At 41.7% G+C, this 18,414-nt stretch overlaps 1 protein-coding gene across 2 annotated transcripts in view; it reads left to right on the top strand.

The window, feature by feature from the left end:
* NCKIPSD (NCK interacting protein with SH3 domain) overlaps positions 1 to 18,414 on the top strand; it is a 90,256-nt gene that overhangs the window by 39,137 nt on the left and 32,705 nt on the right. The window contains exons 2-6 of one of the 2 annotated variants that reach the window (XM_081184091.1): positions 270 to 382; positions 2,367 to 2,562; positions 6,715 to 6,744; positions 10,109 to 10,196; positions 14,618 to 15,216. In XM_081184091.1, coding sequence (XP_081040217.1) covers positions 270 to 382; positions 2,367 to 2,562; positions 6,715 to 6,744; positions 10,109 to 10,196; positions 14,618 to 15,216 — 1,026 coding nt within the window. The remainder of the gene's footprint in view (positions 1 to 269; positions 383 to 2,366; positions 2,563 to 6,714; positions 6,745 to 10,108; positions 10,197 to 14,617; positions 15,217 to 18,414) is intronic. The other variant, XM_081184092.1, reaches the window with a different exon arrangement.

The raw sequence follows: 18,414 nt of genomic DNA, 5'->3' as shown, positions 1-18,414 counted from the left end.
GCATACACCCCCACACACCCCTTGGGGTTTATTTTTTGTTTATTTTTAAAGAAACTTTTATCAAATACCCATAAGAAACAAAATGAGGGAATTGATTTCTGTTATGAATGTACGTTGTGGTTGAGTACCAAAACAATGAGAGAGTTTCAAAGTCTGTCCATAAAACAGAATTAAGATGGCTACGCTTGTCAGTTTCACGTTGTCATTATAAGTGTTGATGGGGAGATGAAAGTGAAGGTGTTTAACACAATGCCTGTTACATTCCTTAGGTGCTGGAACAAGATGTGGTTCTGCAGTCTATTGACAGAGCTATTGAGGCCATTCATAATGCCGCAATGAAGAATGGGGGGAAATACAACTTGGAGCAGAGGGATGTCCTCCAGTAAGTACAGCAAGCAGGACTATTCAAGACAGTATGGAAATAATGTTAGGGAAGGCACATCTGAAGGCAAATGACTGTAAGGCATGCAGTTAGCATTCAGGGCCAAGCCAGGTGTTTAAAAGACACATGGAGCGGTGCCTGCTCTATCACTTTTTTGTACTCCAGTCTCATCAGGTATTGTTGGAGCTAACGCCTGATTGCTTCACATCTCTGCATAATCACAAAACCTGCTCTCTAAAAAATAAAATAATACTAACAACAATGTTATTATTTGTACTCCGCCCATCTGACTGGCTTGCCCCAGCCACTCAGGGCAGCTTCCAGCATATACAGGATATGATAAAACATCAAACATTAAAAAGAACCTGGTGCCTCCAGAGAATGGAGAGGGAGGAGGGAGCAACGAGTCCTGGAAGCCTAGAGCTTCCTTAGCTAGCAACTCCTCGCAGTCACTTTGAACCCCGAGAAGTGCAGAGGGCGGAGCAAGGCAGACACATTCAGAAAAAATCGGACTAAGCACAACCCAATAGTGGACAAAGAAACATGGGTTTTCTGGAGAGGGTCCCGGGCAAAAGTAGAAAGTGCACACGTGAACCTCAGGACTTTGCTAGCAATTCTAGATCAGCCCTGAGAAACTATCCATTTACTACAGATTTTCTCATGATAGTCCCACCTAGAAAAGGCTGCTGTGTATCTGGGCTTGACATGTGCAGACACAATCTTTCTTTGTAATATATTTTTAATTGTTTTTCAATTGGTGGAGTGTTATCTGGCACTAATAATGGTGGCTACAACTACTACCCATTCCCTTTCCCAGCCCTGCCCACCCAATAAAGGAAAAGGGGAAAAAACAGAAGAAAAGCAGTAGGCTACTAGAATAAGCAACCCAATGTAATAAGCAATAAGGAAGACAAAAGGCTTGAATATGCAAGAAGAAGTGGGAAGGGTAGGGAGAATGGGATATAGGAGGGATGTGCAGCAGCAGAGGAACCCAGATAATATGAGAGTCACAAAGAAAACCATGCCATATAAATGGGAAGATGTCAGCATGCTGGCGAGTGATTAAGCGATGCTAATCCAGACACCCTCCTGGGGGAAACATGAGGATTTCCAGTTGTAATAAGATGATCCTTTTGGCAACCAAAGCACCTCTATGAATCCAGAGCACCTGATTTTTCAGAAGTGCCCATAGAATTGGTATGTATTCCAGATCAAAGTATTAAAATTTAAGGAAGAAGATAAAGCCACAGTAGTTTCATCACGAATTATGTGCAGGTGCCAAGATACCAAAGAGTTGTGTAATCTTGAAATCAATGAAGCTTTCTTTCCAAGGTGGTAACCAAAGCTTAAAATGCTGCATTCACACTGTTTGCAATCGAGTTTCATTGGAGGGGAAGTAAAGAACTTTGCAGAGTTTCTTCCTCTAAACTGAACTCCTTGGTTTCCTAGGCTAAAAATGTCTGGTGCCTGCAAATCAAAAGAGGTTTTCTTTCCAACATTGGTACTTCAGTTTCATGAGAGATACATTCTTTCCTCGCACACATCTTTTTGTTGTCAAATATGTAATGAATCATGAACAAAAGGGCAAGAAATAGTAAACCTTGCACACCATGAGTAGGAGATGGGAACATTCATTGGGAGGAATTCAGCATTGCACAGTGGAAGCTTTTCAGCTTGTCAGATGGAATGATCCCCTCCCCACTTGCATGTTGCTCTGGGAGTTCTCCCAAGCCCCTCTCAGAGCCAGTTTCTAAGGGCACAGGGAAGTGGGGGAGCCCTGTTGTGAAAGTGGAAGACCTTGTAAAGGCACTCATTAGACGAATCCTGCCCATAGCTCAGTGGAATTGGATTCATTCTGCCGTTGAAGTAAGATCTTCAAGGTCAGTCCGTGTTCACAGTTCAGTAATATGACTTCAGCTTTGGAACTCCGGACCAGTCCTGTGAGCTCTACTTCCTCAATATGGCTGTTGTTTTATATTGCCAGGAAGCTGATACATCATCGGAAAGAAACTGTTTCCCGCAAAAGTCACTCACCGTCCACTCAAGGAATGACTCCATCTTCCAGTGATCATCACCTGGACCTAGCCAGGCAACCCAATGGCGTCTGCAGGACTGGATATGAGCGACACCATAGCTTGCCTAACACAGATCCCCAAGAGGAGGAAGTTGGTGTTTACCAGGTGAGATCTGTGGCATATTTAATCCTTTATCTTACAAGATATCTACTCCATGTGCTAATTGTGTCGAATTTTTTTCTTGGGTGGGAAAGAGAGAATTTCCACCTCTTACACTTAACCATTTATAGCTGGCTGTGAGTGTTGATCCTAGAGAATAAGTAAAGAGCTGGGTTTTTTTATTGGACCTGCCAGCTATTTAGAAGCTCAACCTCCATGCGTTATTTTATTGAGCATAGGTGAAAATATGTTACATGCCATCTGCTGTTTCTTGTCAGTGTTCTATTTTGAGAATGAAGGAGGTGACTGCAGGTGATATTAACTGAACGGCAGCTTGAGATCAGTTCTTAAGTTGTGTTCACTACAGTTGACAAGCACTATAGAGTAGCTGAACCTATGATAGACCTGGCTACTGTGTGTGATGGTTTCATTTGTAAAACTTTGGGGAACTCCCAGGAAAAGGCCAATAGGAGAGAGATTTGTGAGAGCAGATTAGGGCATTCAGCAGTCTCGTACCTTGCTTTTAAAGAGATGCTGATTTCTCAGATAAGTAGGAAAAATGTATTTGGGACAGTGTTTCTTGTTGTCTTGCCCATTCTTCGACGGATTAGTTCTTTTAACTACAGTGACTGCTTGTTCCCCAGTTTACTGCATTGTGCAATGTGCCCTAATTTTTCTGTGCTGATGATAAACTAAGGAAGGAAGCACAGGAAATATGATTTGTAAGCAGAGATTTGTTTATTTAAGGCATTTATATCCTGTTTCTCTAAAAAGACTGTTGGAGCAGCTTACAAAAATTACCGTATTTTTTGCTCTATAAGACTCACTTTTTCCCTCCTAAAAAGTAAGGGGAAATGTGTGTGCGTCTTATGGAGCAAATGCAGGCTGCGCAGCTATCCCAGAAGCCAGAACAGCAAGAGGGATTGCTGCTTTCACTGCGCAGTGATCCCTCTTGCTGTTCTGGCTTCTGAGATTCAGAATATTTTTTTTTCTCCTCCAAAAACTAGGTGCGTCTTATGGTCTGGTGCGTCTTATAGAGCGAAAAATACGGTTGTAATAGGCTGATCCATGGCACACTAGGAAAAAAACAATGGGAGGGACAAAGGAAGCAAAACTAAATTTGTAGACATTTAAACGTATTCTGAGACTTCTCTGATGCCCGTGTATGTCTTTCAATTGGTAGGCTGAGTTCTGAAGGTGATAGTACTGTTTGCTGGAATTACTGGCCCAGTAAAGTATGGGTTCCTTTCCCTCCCAAAGGAACAGGGAGACTCTTCCTTCAGAAATGACGTTATTTGTCTTAGTGGTTGTTAGGACATTAATATTGACGGGAACTATAAAAAAGGTCATCTGAATGGAATGGAGCATGTCACTTGCCATAACAACTTGTTTCTTGATCTATTTATATCTACACTCAAGGCAAATAAACTCATTAGATCTTCTTTGGAAGAGGCCAGAGAATGCTTCTCTATAGACAGAAAAATGAATGATGGAAATCCACTCCCCAACTGTATTTTCCATCATGACCCTCAGTGCCAGTGAAGCTCTAGCAAAACATGAAGTGCCTTGACTAATAGGAAGGAAGCTTCCCAAACCCAATTTGGCTATAAATCCTCCACAATCTCTTTTGAGTGTGCTCCTGATGGAATGCGCTTTGCACTGTGATAAACAGATGATGAATTTAGAATCGCTGGAGAGAAGATACTTTTTGAACATCCAAATTGAAGAAGACCAACCTGTCAGCTATCCTGATTGTTAAGATTGACTTCTCTTTGGCGCTGTCATCACCGTTGTTTCCCAAGTAGAGTTGTTAGCAAAGGTAAACAGGGAATTGCTGCCAAAATGATATTGAGGATGGGGCAATGGGGTTTGGAGGACACCTGTCATAGGGCACACATCTTGCAGAGCCAATGCCCCTCCCCAGATACTTTTAAAGATCCTTAAAAAAAACAAAACCCCAGAAACCTTGGACTTGGGGGAAGCATGTTCTGTTAGACAGCTTGCTCTCAGCCCCCCATACTAGGGATTTTCTGGATATCGGGACATGTGCTCCTTTTTGCACAAGAATCTCTAGCTAGCAAGGGTATGCTAAACCTGAAGTGATCAGAACTTATTTAAGGGTGTGTCTTGTGATATGGTCTTACACGTGAAACCAGCTTGCAGGGAGAGAAGGAAGATGGAAGTAGATTCGCCATCAAACAACCCCTCCCCCCACCATTTCTTTTCAGTATTCCCTTGTTATTGTTGGTGCTTCTCTTAGAAAGCATCAGAGCATCAGCAGCGTGAAATTGACCTGATTCTTTGAAATTTCACAGGCTCTCACTTCTGGTCGACATCCAGAAAAGCAGCAAGCAGCAAACATGTTCAAAACTGGGCTATTCTTGTCATTCTACAAAGCAAGGGTAGATGCAGAGGAAACTCAGGCAGCTTCAACATTAAGAGCAGAATTGTGCTTCATTATGGAAATATGCCGTTTCCAAGCTTGTGTTGCCTGGTAGTGCTAAATAGGGACGGGGCATTTACATGGGAGAATTCGTCAACCACTGAGTGGTATTGACAGTGTCCCTCTCCCGGTCATTTTAAAAAACTGTTCTGCCCACCATCATGGGCTCTGAGGCTGGAAGAAATCTGGCTGTTGGGAGAAAAACATTCTTGTGGGTATTGACAGGGGAGGATTAGCAGGAGCTGTTGAGCTTTCTTGCCCGCAGGCACACGAACCAGCAGGAATGTATTTGAGAAATATATATTTATTTGCCTGTGCAAAGCATACTTACAGCTACACCTGCGGATGAGCTTCCAGCCTTCATAACAATAATGAAGGCGTTGCTTTATAATCTTATGAAGTCTCAGACGGAAGTTTTAAAAATAACTCCTGTTTATGCAAAACAACAAACTATATTTGTCTTATCTGTGTTGCATCCTGTTTTGGGGGTTTTAAAAAGATTTCCTGAACACCACCCAGGACTAAAGTACAAATTTTCATCGTTTTGTAAAAAAGAAAAGAACAAATAGGGGTCAATTTGAGAAGTTTGATGGAAACCATTGAAAAAACCAAGATCCTTTTCTTAGCTGACTGCAATGGAACGTTTAAAATATCTGGCTTATTTAGTTATATTTATTTGTTGGTTTCCAAGTGGCGTGAAGCACTTTTATTTGCAGTTTTGCACACTGCCCTAGAATCCTTTATTGGAGCGCTGCTAAGAACTTAAATAAATAATATAAAAACAAATTCTGCTGCTTCCTCGTCATACCAAGCAGTTCTCAGAGCCTTTAAAGTTTAGAGAATGCCAAGGTTTGAAGATTTAAGTTGACTTGGTGCATGTGCATATACATAATCTTTTAGGGCAGGGGTGGCCAACTCCCCAAAGACTGCGATCTACTCACAGAATTAAAATCTGGCAGTAATCTACCCCCTTTTTGGGGGTTCAGGTCAAAGTTGTTGGTCTTTTTTAGGGAGGAGGAAAGCCCTGATTTTTGAGAATTCAAGGGGACAAAAGGGAAAAGCGCCACTCACCAACGGATCACTGGCGAAGCAAACAGCCTCACTGAATAAACTCTGTCTTCCATTCTGCAGATTGTGCAACGATGGAGGGTGGGGTGAGGGGGCGGAGACGGATTCTATTTTACCAATGCTAAGGAAAGGGACCCAGCCATCGACCGCAATCTACCAAAACCTCCCAGGAATCTAACAGTAGATCACGATCGACCTGTTGGACATCCCTGCTTTAGGGGAAAGGAAGAGGCATTTTGCCAGTATTTTGAAAGACATCCTTTATGTCCTTAACTCCCAGCTGTCTGATATTTATTGAGATGGGATACCCATAATTTCTAAATGAACAAATGAGTTGTTGTCTTTTGTTAGAATCATGTGTAAGCATTGCCATTTTTCAAATGAGTAACACTTTTTTCTTTAAACTTAAAAAAAAATAAAGGACTGAGCTTGCGCTTCATCATGGTTTTAAGTATTGTGTTTATGAACTGTAACTGTTAATTCTGGGCTTGGAGTAAAGAATGACTGTGGAAGGCAAACACATAGGCCTCACTATGGTAATGTAGTGAATGGGATGGAGCTGTTTAAATAGTATCTTCCATTTTTAAAAAAAAAATCATTTCATTTTATCTATTTATTTATTTTTTATTCTGGATTACGATTGTCAGAATGATAAAAGGCCAGAAACAAAGTATGGCGTAAGTTAACATATTTTATGGTTGTAGTTTCTAACACCATATACCCTAATTTTAACTTGTTAATACTTAAGTGTAAAATGTTCTGCAAAACATAACCATAGGCTATGCTTGTTCTGTTCAAAAGCTGCATTTCATTTTAGTTTCCATTTATCTCCTGCCCACTGCTGTTTAACCAATAATGTTTATATATAATTCCTAGTATACCGTTCACATGAAGCTGCCACTTGCAAATCACTATTCTGCAAAATACGCTGCTTACACTAGAATATGCAAACGACTGGCTATTTGGGATGCATGGAGTTCCACAAATAAGCTGGCCTAAGCACATGAAAAGTTCTGAACATTTTTCTTCAGATGAACATCTTTTGAACATCCTTTAAAGCAGCAGCCGCCCCCAACCTGATACCCTTCGGGTGTTGATAGAATATAACCCCCTCAGTTTCCAGCCAGCATGGCCAGTGGCCAGAGATGATACGACTTTTAGTCCCAAACATCCAGTGTAGCTTCTAGAGGAGCCAGGTTTGATTCCTTTTTAGTTTATTTATAAAGCAGCAAACCATAAAATAATAAATTCAACAATAGACTAAAATAATAATTTATAAAATAGTATGTGTTTTAGATATAACATGCAATTCATCAAAGCAATAGGACCTTGAGCAAAAACAACCTCAGCTTCCACCAAAGGCCTGAGTAAACAGATATGTCTTAAGTAGATGCCCCAAGCCCAGAAGTGTTGAAGCCACTGGTGTCTCCAAGAGCAGAGAATCACACAATCTACCGTACATCACCACACAGCAAGCTGCACCTTATGATGGGACAACTAGAAAGGCCCACTAACAATCTCTATGTTTGCACTTTTTAAAAACATGAAAACCAAGACCAACACTTGCAAATCAAAGGAAGCATGCCTAACTCATTGTGCAGTGGATTGGAGCCATACTTGCGAGGAGTGTTAAAGATCTCCCTATCTTCCAATCTATGTTTGTGATCCAAACTGGGCCCCCTGCACTGGCAACGTGTGGGAAAGAAAGAACCACCTACACATACAAGCACAGCTACATATCTTAACAATGCGTAGTTTAGCTCTGAGTGGTGCATCCAATAAATCGGCATTCACCAAACCGATGCCCTCCAAAGGTTTCAGATTACAACCTCCATAAATTGGAAAAGGTTGCTACTAATAGAAGACACTGGGCATTCCTTTTGTAAATGCTGTGTCCTTTTCTAAGAGATCACTCTCTGTTTAAGGTGTATCAAGAATGAGGAACCTGCAGCCCTCTGTGCTGTTGGGCTGCAGCCCAGCTGCCATCATCCTTGGCCATGCTAGCTGGGGCTGGTTGATGGTAGGGAGTCCAAGGACATCAGAAAGGACTGAGGTTCCCCATTCCTGATGCGTATGGTGAGATCTTGTTTCTGTGGTATGTTACAGGTCCCATAAAGAGCACTCATAAGTAAGATGGCTTTTTTTTTTATTGAAATACTGTCACAGAGTTGGAGAGTGTGGAGGACTAGATGCTACTGAGTTGCCAAAGGAGCAACAGATGGATTGGGAGATGGGGTAAAAGATGGAAGAGCTATGGGGGACTCTTTCTTGGGGAGCTAACCAATAAAACACACACAGAGAGAAGGAAGGACAGAGCCTCTGGCTCCAGGATATTTGAATCCTCTGAATTTCTGCACCGCTTTTATATATTTTTATACTGACATTTCACAGGGTTTAGGTTGTGTTCTTGTTTTAATGATACGTTAACTGTTTTAGACTATACACCGCTTAGATATTTTTGAAATAATAATCAGTATGTAAAGGCATTTGAATAAGTATAAGGAAAGGACTATCCTTTTTTTTCTGGGAGGTGGAGAGAAGAGAGGGGGGAAACATAGATGAGGAAGAAGAGTGCAAGAGACAAGTGCTGGCCCAAAGGGTGAGATTTTTGGTCTCCACCATCCAGACTCCTGAAAATAAGCGTTGGTGTCAAGAGAGTTGCCTCCAGCTGCCACCTGAGTGGCAAGAACTCCAGGAGCAAAATGAGGCCAAATAGAGGAAATCAGGTGCAGGACCCCTGTGGTGATGCAGCCCCACAGAGCCTTAAGTTTGGGGAAGTGGGTTGTGTTAAGGAGCCCAGAATGGTGTGTGCCATTGGATGGGAAACTGTTCTCTAGCTGGCTAACCACCTTTGTTATAACAAACACTAATGGGAAGCAGTGTTAGAAACTGAGATATGAAATCTAGGAGCTAAATGACACCTTAAGCCTAGGTTATGGGCACAACAACGGAATGTCTAGGTGCGCTTTTTTATAACAAGAATACTAAGCTGAAAATGAATGAACTGCAGCTAAAATAATATGTTAATTTTTCACATGGTCTAGTCCTTCCCCTGCCCATCCCCCTAATATTCTTAAGAGGGTCTCTTCTCCAGTCTTCAGAAAGTAGCTGGAAGTGGGGAGGCAGAAAAAGGTCCTCCTTTCCTTCCACTCTGCAGTTTTAATCTGAAATTTTAGGCGCAGTACGGCGCCTAAACTGATTGTGCTAATGAAATTCCCTGTTGCAAAATGCGCCTAGAACAATGGGAGTTTCTAACACGGCTGGGAAGTGCTTCTTCTGTATCCCAAAAGAAGGAAATTGAGCCTTAAAACCTAGAGCTACTTCTGTCTAATCCAGATGTCACAGACGGACTATCTAATCTAGCCTCTGCCCCACTCACCTCCCCCCCACTGCTGATCAAGCTATGCAATTAATATTCCAGACTTATCTGCTCACAGAAGAATTGTGTGACTTTGGAAGTGTGCTAGCTGTAGGGAGCTCTAAGCACCGTGCACGAGTCAAAGCTTTCCTTGTCAGGAGCCTCTGCAGGGAATGAATGGCATTGTAAATGGCCTTGTCTAGCCTGAGACTTTTTTCCGGTCTCAGTAAAAAATGCTCTGAATGCATTAATGCGAAGAAAACCTACATGCTTCTAGTCTTTGTCTTTATCCCTTTGCGAGCATAATTTGTTGCATGGATCGCTCCGAATGCATCTAATATGCACATGGTTTGCTGCCTCTGTGGAGGGGCTGAGAGGAAGGCAAAGTGTACGTGTTTGACAGGTCTGTGTAACACAAGCACACAGTGCACTGCTGAACGTAGCAATTAAACATGCTGCTTGTCTTGTCCATGGGAGGGAGGAAAGCGACACATCCAGACGCTTCTGCTTTGCTCTTGGAGGAAACTGATTATTATTAACATTGCTATCCTCCAGCGGCATCTTTAAGGAATGAAAAGAGCAATATTGGGACAAATTTGTGCACACAGAGAAAAAAAATGATTTATTTTTTATGTGCCTGTCTTCGCTACTTCCTTTGATTGTTCTAAAACCTTTTCTTCTAGATCCCACCACAGCCACGCCGTGTGGCTCCCGTTACTCCGCCACCGCCAGAGAAATACAAAAACACACAGATGGCTGCCTCTGTTAAAAGTAAGAGAAAAACTTTTTGCGGCTGTATGACACTGAGGATCAGATGCATTGCTCAGCTAACTTATTTGGTTGTCAACGATTAGGAATGTGGAAAACTTGCTTATAGTATGTCAGGCTGTTGATCCGTCAAGCTCAGTATTGTCTACATCACGGTGGGGATCCTCTGAGTCACAGGCCTGGTTAGGCCCACCAGGCCTCCCTGTTTGAACTGTCAGGTCGTTTTGGCCAAGCCACGTCCACCTGCCCTATAATCATCTGGTGTGGGGTGGGTAACGTACTGCTGAGCTACTTCTGGCTGTGTGTGTTCCACAAGATGGAAAGGAGTATATTATAGATAAGAGTTTATTCCAAATGTTTTGCTTTTGTATTTTTTGCCATGGAACTTTGAAGAAGGCTTGCAGTCCTAGAACGATTTTTTCCAATTGTTCTAAAATCTTCTAACTTTCTAACTTTCTAGCTTTCCAAACTTCTCATGTTGGTGACACACTTTTTAGACATGCATCCTTTTGCGACACAGTAATTCAGTTTTACTAGCAAACCGGAGGTTAAACTAACCCCTTTCCAGCTCTGGAAGCAACGTGGGGAGCTTTTGCGTGACACACCTACACACTGTAGCCGACACACTAACGTGTCGCGGCACACAATTTGGAAAGCTCTGTTCTAGCATGATTTCAGCTAGTTGAGAACTTCAGGCTGTTCCCATATGATTTTTTTTTTTTTACAAAACCACCAGTCCTATGACTTAAAGTTCTTATCATGGGAAGATTTTCATGAGTAAGCACACAATATAAACATGCGTATTTTAGAAAGCTCAGGAATGGATTGGTGTATCTTTGTGTCCTTTGTGGCTAGATTTAGGTATTCCAGAAACTGCTGGAATCTTTCATCAGTTAGAGAGATGCATGTGCCTAGGGCTCCCACCTTAAGAATTTTGGTTCTGATAGTAACTTGGAGGGAGAACTTAAGAGATTGATGATAAACAGCTTCATGGGAACCACCATCCCTCCTTCTTCCTTTCTAGTCAGTTTCAGATGAGCTGGAAGTGGCAGTGGTTGGTCTTTCCCAAATGACCTGGCAGTATTTGAATGACAGACATGCCTCTGTGCAGTTAGTTGCTTTGGCTAAGGTGCATAAGCACTTCTTGTTGTTCTTTGGAGTACTGCAACCAAGTGTACTGAGAATCCCAGCTTTCCCCTGACCAGGATGTGATAATTCCATAGATCACCAGGGGGAGCCCACTAATAATGCAATGATGAAGGGCTCAATTAAGAACGAGCTTTCTGGGAACAATCCATCCTGCTCTTTGTTCAGAGCTGAACATTGTAGAAGCGGTGCTCTCGGGAACCATATTCTTTCAGCTTTTACCAGGAGGGTGTGTCAGTTATGTAACTGCTGGCCGTCACTGATGTATGTTCATTAAATCTGAAATGCCCAGTGTTGTTGAGAACAAAGCAGATAATTCTCCGGTGCTATGCTTTTTAGAAAAATGGATTATCCAAAGGGTCAACCTTATTCAACGGGAACTGTTTTCTTCAGGAATGCTCAGTGCAGACATAAAACATAGCCATGGTTAGAACCAATCAGCATTTGTTGCTTTATCCCTGGTTAAGGTTCCTAAGCTAAGTGTTGCCCCTTTAAGTCACCAGTGAGACCCACTTGTCACCTTGTAACCAGAAATGTTTGAATGTCGGAAGCTGAGCTTAAGTCATAGACCAGGGTTGCTCATTGTGGATTTCAGTCAGTCCTGACTACTTCTAACCATAGTTATAATAGCTGTACACACAGCCTCTTTGCCCCTGCTTCACTCTTCCTTTCATGCACATAGTAAAACAAACCAGGAAATTGCAGTTAATCAAAGCTTCCCGTTATTTCTGAAATGGGCAACTGTGGTTAATGCCTTCCAAACAAGTCGGGGAACTAGAGGTGAATTTTAAACCATAGATCCATATCTGGCTTGCTTCTAAGCCATTAGTTTGGGTATGTTACCATCGGCTTTCTGCCTGCTTCCCCTGCTTATGCAAAGGGAGGAGTGAAGAAGGAGCAAAAGGGCCTTTTTAGGTGCATGTGTAGATTCAAGCTGAAATTTTCAATAACTATAACTCCAACACATCCAGAATCAAGGGCACCAGGAAGAAACTGTGCCCAAAAAAATTTCTGCCTGTTTCCTCTTCAGAGATAGATAGCTAAAAATCCAAAAAAGTTGGAAGGAACCATGAACCTTACTAAACTAGGCACATAGTGAGGCAAATACAACAAAAGCAACTCATATTGCTTATAGGAGGCTTGAGGTGTGACGGTCAAAGTATTGGATTGCGTGTAGGTACTAATAATTTACTTAGTACCAGATTGAGCACATACAATGAGTTTCATTATTTAAAGTTTAATCACGCTGGATTATTGGGTGCAAAGGAATTATGCTAGATGAGCCCCAGTCACCCAGGGGAAATTTATACTCTGTTGAAGCAACCAGGCAAATGATAGCATTGAAAACTTGGTGTAAGGAAAACAAACATTGGTTAAGCATTATGACTTAGGCCAAAAAGAATAAAGTATAGTACTTAAACTTGTGCATTACTTGAGTCCTACTGGTCTTTGACCGTAATAAATTATCTGAATCTGAGTCCTACTCTGTATAGAAAAGAGATCAGTAGGTACAGAGGTTACCAATGTTTCTTTTAAATAAATAAAGGAAAGGAAATATTCTGGAGCCAGATCCTGCTAGGCGTGTGTGCTGAGTTCAAAGCAATGAAAGCGTGTTAGTGATTCATTAGCAATTTTAAAAATCTTTTTGGGAATTGAGAATAAATCTGTTCCCCTTTGGTTTTTAAGAGTGGTGGGTAATATAAAGGTTATACAGTTAATCAAGAATTAGAATCAGTGTTGTTGCCATTTGAAAGTACTGCTTCTTTCCTTTTACAGATAAGGTTCTCAAGTTGTTCATCTATGTCACTATTTACTATATATACTCTTCCTTGTCTTAGCAATGAAAGACTGACTGGGGGATATATAGTAGTCTATTTTGGGAAGATAAGGAGTAAAACTTAGTACGGAAATGCAGGCAGAATCTTAAACAAGACATTCCAGCAGTTGGACTGTTCATACATATATGCTTGATTTGCCTTGAGTATTCGGGTTTGTGAAGGTATGAGTTTACTGCTGCAAAAATAGCATGGTACTTAGAAAGCCTTAACCAGCAGGATTGCTTAAGAAAATAAATTACGCAAATCTAATTTATTTATTTATTTATTTTACTTATTAGGTACAAACCATTCCTATTATCTGTAAAAGTTGCAACTGGTTATTTCCACTTCTTAAAAACGCCAGCCATGCAAGAGCTATTTGTAATATAATGCAAGGTTTTTTTTGTTACTGAAAACCAAAGGGCATCCAGAAATTCCATGCAGGAGGAAGATCTCTGACCAATTTTAGGATAAACCTTGTGAACCAACATCCCATTGTGTTGGTTAACAAGCTAAAGGTCAGAGATGCAGAACTTTTTGACCTGGAGGGCCAGATCTTTATCTCCACCCCACGGGCCAGTTTTGTCAGGCAGATGGGACCACATACTGGTCAGTCATATTACAACATAATGATGCTAGGTGATTAACACCTGTCTAAACACAGTGCTCTTCACAGTACTTTCCAAGCATCCAACATCCAACTGATTGTTGGGGACTTCTCAAATGCTGCGTGAAGCACTTTGTAAGCCATGCACTTGGCGACTGTCAGCCAGACAGCAGGGCCTTCAAAGCCCATCAGTCATCATCCTATGACCTCACTTAACGTCCTATGACTTCAGGCATATGTTAGGTGGGCATGGCTTACCTGAAATAGCCTTGTGGGCCAAATGGACAGCCCTGGCAGGCTAAGTTTTGCCCATGAGCCACAAGTGTTATAGATGGGTGGCGGTCAGTACCTTTTAGCCAATGATCTCTGTTGTTGACTTCCGTAGATAGTACATTCTCAACTGGTGCTTGAAAGTAGCTGCAGAAAGGAAAAGGGGGATACTTCAGCAATGGGCAGTTTTCCTCTTGTAATTTGAAATATGTAAGAAACATTATTCAAAAGTAATAGCTGTATGCTTAAAAATGAAAGAGGGGAAAAAAGTGCATCTATTCCTGCGGGGAAAATCTCTTCCACCCGCAGATTAATGCTTTTTAATAAAAACACTGGGATCTTTGAAGAAAATTCATGTCTGCAGAGCAGCTTTTTCTCCCTTGTTGGAAAGAGGTTAGTGATCAGGAATACTCAAGAGAGAGTTAATACAATTTTGCTTTGAGATAAGTGAACCAGGAAGGCTAGTTAAACTACTTTGGAAGCATGCACAATGAGCTTCTTAATGGACTCTGCTGTTGCAGTTTGTTTTTTCCCCTCCTTTCCTTTGATGCTGTTGCTAAGACATTTTAATCGTTGCCTTTCAGACGCAGTTGAAATCACCTCTCGGTCAGTTTCTAGTGCCTCCTCTGTAAGCACAACTTCGCTGGATACCTTGTACACTGGCTCGACAGAGTCGGCTCTCCCGACTGCTACTCCCAGCCCCAGCAACACCCCTCCCCCTGTTCCCAGCAGAAGTGCCCACACGATGGCATCGCACAGCTTGGATATTAGCCCGCCAGGGCAAAGAAAGCATGGGAGTGCAAGCAAATCACCCCAGACCAAGAGGGCTGCCCCACAAGTGCCCGTGCAAGCAGGGGCTTCAGGTGCAAATGACGAGAAGACCGTACAAGCCAAGGAGACTGTGCCAGTTGCTCCTGCGGAGGCAGAGGATTTTGACTCCCTTTGCCCGGAAGATAAAAAGCCAGCTGATCTAGAGGATGCAGATCATGAATCACCGAGCCTAGTAGTATCTGTGCCAAAGACAATAGGCGCTGAATTGATTGAACTCGTCCGCAGGAACACGAATCTCAGCTATGAGCTCTCCCGGGTTGCCATTGGTGTAGTAATTGGCCATATCCAAACTTCTGTTCCTGCCACTAATAGCATCATGGAGCAGATTCTCATCTCATTGGTGGAAAGCAAGGTAGGAAAATACATAGGTTGAAAAGCATTTTCTGTGGCTTGCTGGCTGATGAACTTTGTTTTTAGAAGGCATGGGGTTTTTTTGGTGGGCAGGCAGTAGTAACATGAGTTGGGAGCTCAAGTACTTAGGTGACTGAGGCCGCGTATATCATATTCTGTCCAGCATAAGAGTGGACATATGCCCTTGAGGATATGTCGGCTCCTTTAGAGATGGTTGAACTTCAGACTAGCAGGATGTCCTTGATTTTTTTTGTTCTAGAGTCCCAAGATCCACCAATCACAGCCAGGTGCAAAATACATTGAATAAGTATTAAATAATTTTGAGCCCAGAAATTTGATTCCAGAACCAGAGCTGAATTGAGCTCACAGTCCTTTCAGACAAGAATCCGCTCCTAAATACCCCTGCCCCCTGGTGTGTCAGAAGTATAATTTGTAGCCGGGAAGGGGGTGTTGTTAAACAATTGGGAGTCAATAATCCTTGCCAATCTGCTTCAAATTACCCGGATCTACCAGTATATCCTGCTTTCTGCCCATCCCTACTCTATGGTGTATTTGTCACCTCAGAAAGTAGCAGAATGCATGTTCAGTTACTGAGCTTTATTTATGAAGAGATGGTAGAATTACTAAACACTTCATATGCCAGAAGAGCAACAGAATAAAAAGGGAATGGGATCATGCGGTCTTGTTGACATCCTTATTGGTAACTAATACACTGGCAATGTAGGGTTAGGCATACAGAGAAAGAACTGCATAAATTTGGCCTGCATAGATTGGAACCCTAAATCAGAGATGATTTAGGCAGCAACTTAATGACCCTGGTTGGTATAGACTGAGTTAGTGTTATAAAAATAGCAGTTGTCTATAAAGGGAAAAAATAATACACAATCTGCAAAGAGGTGGGAGAACCATAAGCAACATTGGTTCATTGCAAGGTCCTGTTCAGATTATTTTATCCAAAACCACATTTCCCCCCCTAAATTAAGAGTTCTAGAGATAATGCTGTTACACTGCTTTGCTTTAATAAGGCCCCAAAAGTCAAATCCTTAGGTCTCTGTCCCTGGGGTACGATGTTTTCTTTTTCTTTTATTTAGCTATAAGCTATTTTTGTTTCTATCCTGCTACATCTTTTATTTACCAGTGTATGGTCTGAGGTCACTGCCTTGCTGAAGCTAAGCAGGCCTGGATCTGGTCAGTGCCTGGATGGGTGTCCGCCTGGGAACCATGTGTAAAAATTAGTGTAAAATAATCAAGTAACATCCTAGCAACATTATCACAGGACAGAAACAGCATCAAGAGCATTGCCATAAAAAGTGTGTTTGAGCTCAGTGCGCTCAATGACATGGAGAGCCAGATCTCCCACAGCTATGAATTACATGATGTGAGCACTGATTATGAGAAGGTCTGATCCGTGTCCTCTACTCCTCACAGGTAGATGGATGCTTAACACAGATTCTGATGGGTGCAGCATGTAGGGCCAGGTTTATGCTTTGTTCACAGTTTCCAATTCCCTCTTTAACTCACCAAGTGGCATTTTCAAGCCTCTTGAGCTATGCTGGAACTGTTCGTTCCCCCAACATTAAATTGCGCACTCTTGCCACTGACTCCATAGTCTGTCTGGCTAACTGGCTTTAAGTGGAAAAATATTAAATTCAGTTCCTTTCTGTTGTGTGGTAGTGGAGAAGGAAACTTCCTAGTGACCTCTAATAGGAAAGCTTTATTGATGCTGGCAAGATTACAAAAGGGTTTAGCGAGGCATACAGATATGGAAAACTGTTTTGCTCAAAATTCAGATCAAATCGTAATCCAGTTAGCTGTCCATAGTGAACACAATCGCTAGATGCAGCAGCGGAACTTCACATTTCTGGGATCATGTGACCACTGGGTAATCAAGATAATTGCTTTTTAACTTGATAAAGATGGCGTATCAATACTCAGCCTCAATTCAGCAGAAACCTATAAGCAATTTCATGCTGCAGCCTTTTCTCCCCGCAACCTGTCTCCAATTTGGCTTAGACTGTTGGTTTCTGTTCCTGTTCTATGGCTCAAAGGAAACACCTACTTCAAGCTGACCGTATGCTGATAAAACATTAACAAAACCAATTTTTAATTGAAGACTGGAAATGTGTGGAGTCTGTGCACCAACCTCTCGTGTAAGGATAATTTTAAAGGGCTGTATCCAATGCTACTGCTACTCAGAGTTGCCCCATTGAAATTAATGGGCATGACTAGCTTAGGTCTCTTAATTTCAGTGGGTTAACTCTAAGTAGGACTAGCACTGGATCCAATCCCAAATGTGCAACCTCTCTTGTCACTTTTTCCCTACTCAGAAAAACAAGACCGTGGTTTTTCCCCCATTTGGCAGCGTATGGCAAAAAATTATCAATATTATTAATTCCATTTCCGTACTGCTTTATATTTTAAAGAAAATTTTCAAAAGTGTTTTAGAACACATTAAATAATCAAATAAAACAATCCAGAATAAAACATTACTGAAGAAAGTCAACTATAAAGTATACAGTCAAAGCAACAGGGCAGCCAAGAGTGTCTACGAACCCAGGCAATTTCCTTAATAATTTAGTGGGAGTGAAGAAACCACCAAAATCTTAAATACAGAGCTAAACCACAATCCTAGAAGTATCGTTCTGAGTTTGAGGGGTGGCATGTAACAGTATTACTTCATGATTCATCTCAAGGTCAACCCCATCCCAATTACCTTTCTTTTAGCTGACTATAACAACCTAATTGCATAGTGTTTGGGTGAACTAATTCAGCGCTTATTATAAAATAAAACCTACAACCATGAAATTGTTGACAAGGGAATCCATGTGTATAAAAATTATTCGGGGCCAGCAACAAATTTAAAAAACCAAATTAAAATTGCGATGATAAAATGTTGGGGCAAACAAAGCCTTAGAGCCCACATATTTTCACAATTGCTCTGAAGCGCTTTCCTCACCTTTTAACAGTCCACTTTATTTCCCTCCCATCTCCCATCCACAGGGTTTCCACTGTGAACCAAGCCGTTAATGGACTTGAACGAGATTAATCTATTAGCAAAGCTCTCTAATCTGACTAACTTCTTGACATATCATGCACCTCCTTAATGCGATTTCATCACTAACTCCATTTCTTTCACTCGCACTGCTAGGGTCAGATCTGCTCTTATTAAGTAGCTAGCAACGATTACTGCTGTATAGCC

Source organism: Podarcis bocagei, assembly GCF_964188305.1.
Source record: "Podarcis bocagei genome assembly, chromosome: 2".
NCBI classification, from domain to species: Eukaryota; Metazoa; Chordata; class Lepidosauria; order Squamata; family Lacertidae; genus Podarcis; species Podarcis bocagei.
The sequence above is the reverse complement of the archived record's forward strand: the minus strand, read 5'-3'. Positions and strand labels throughout refer to the sequence as shown.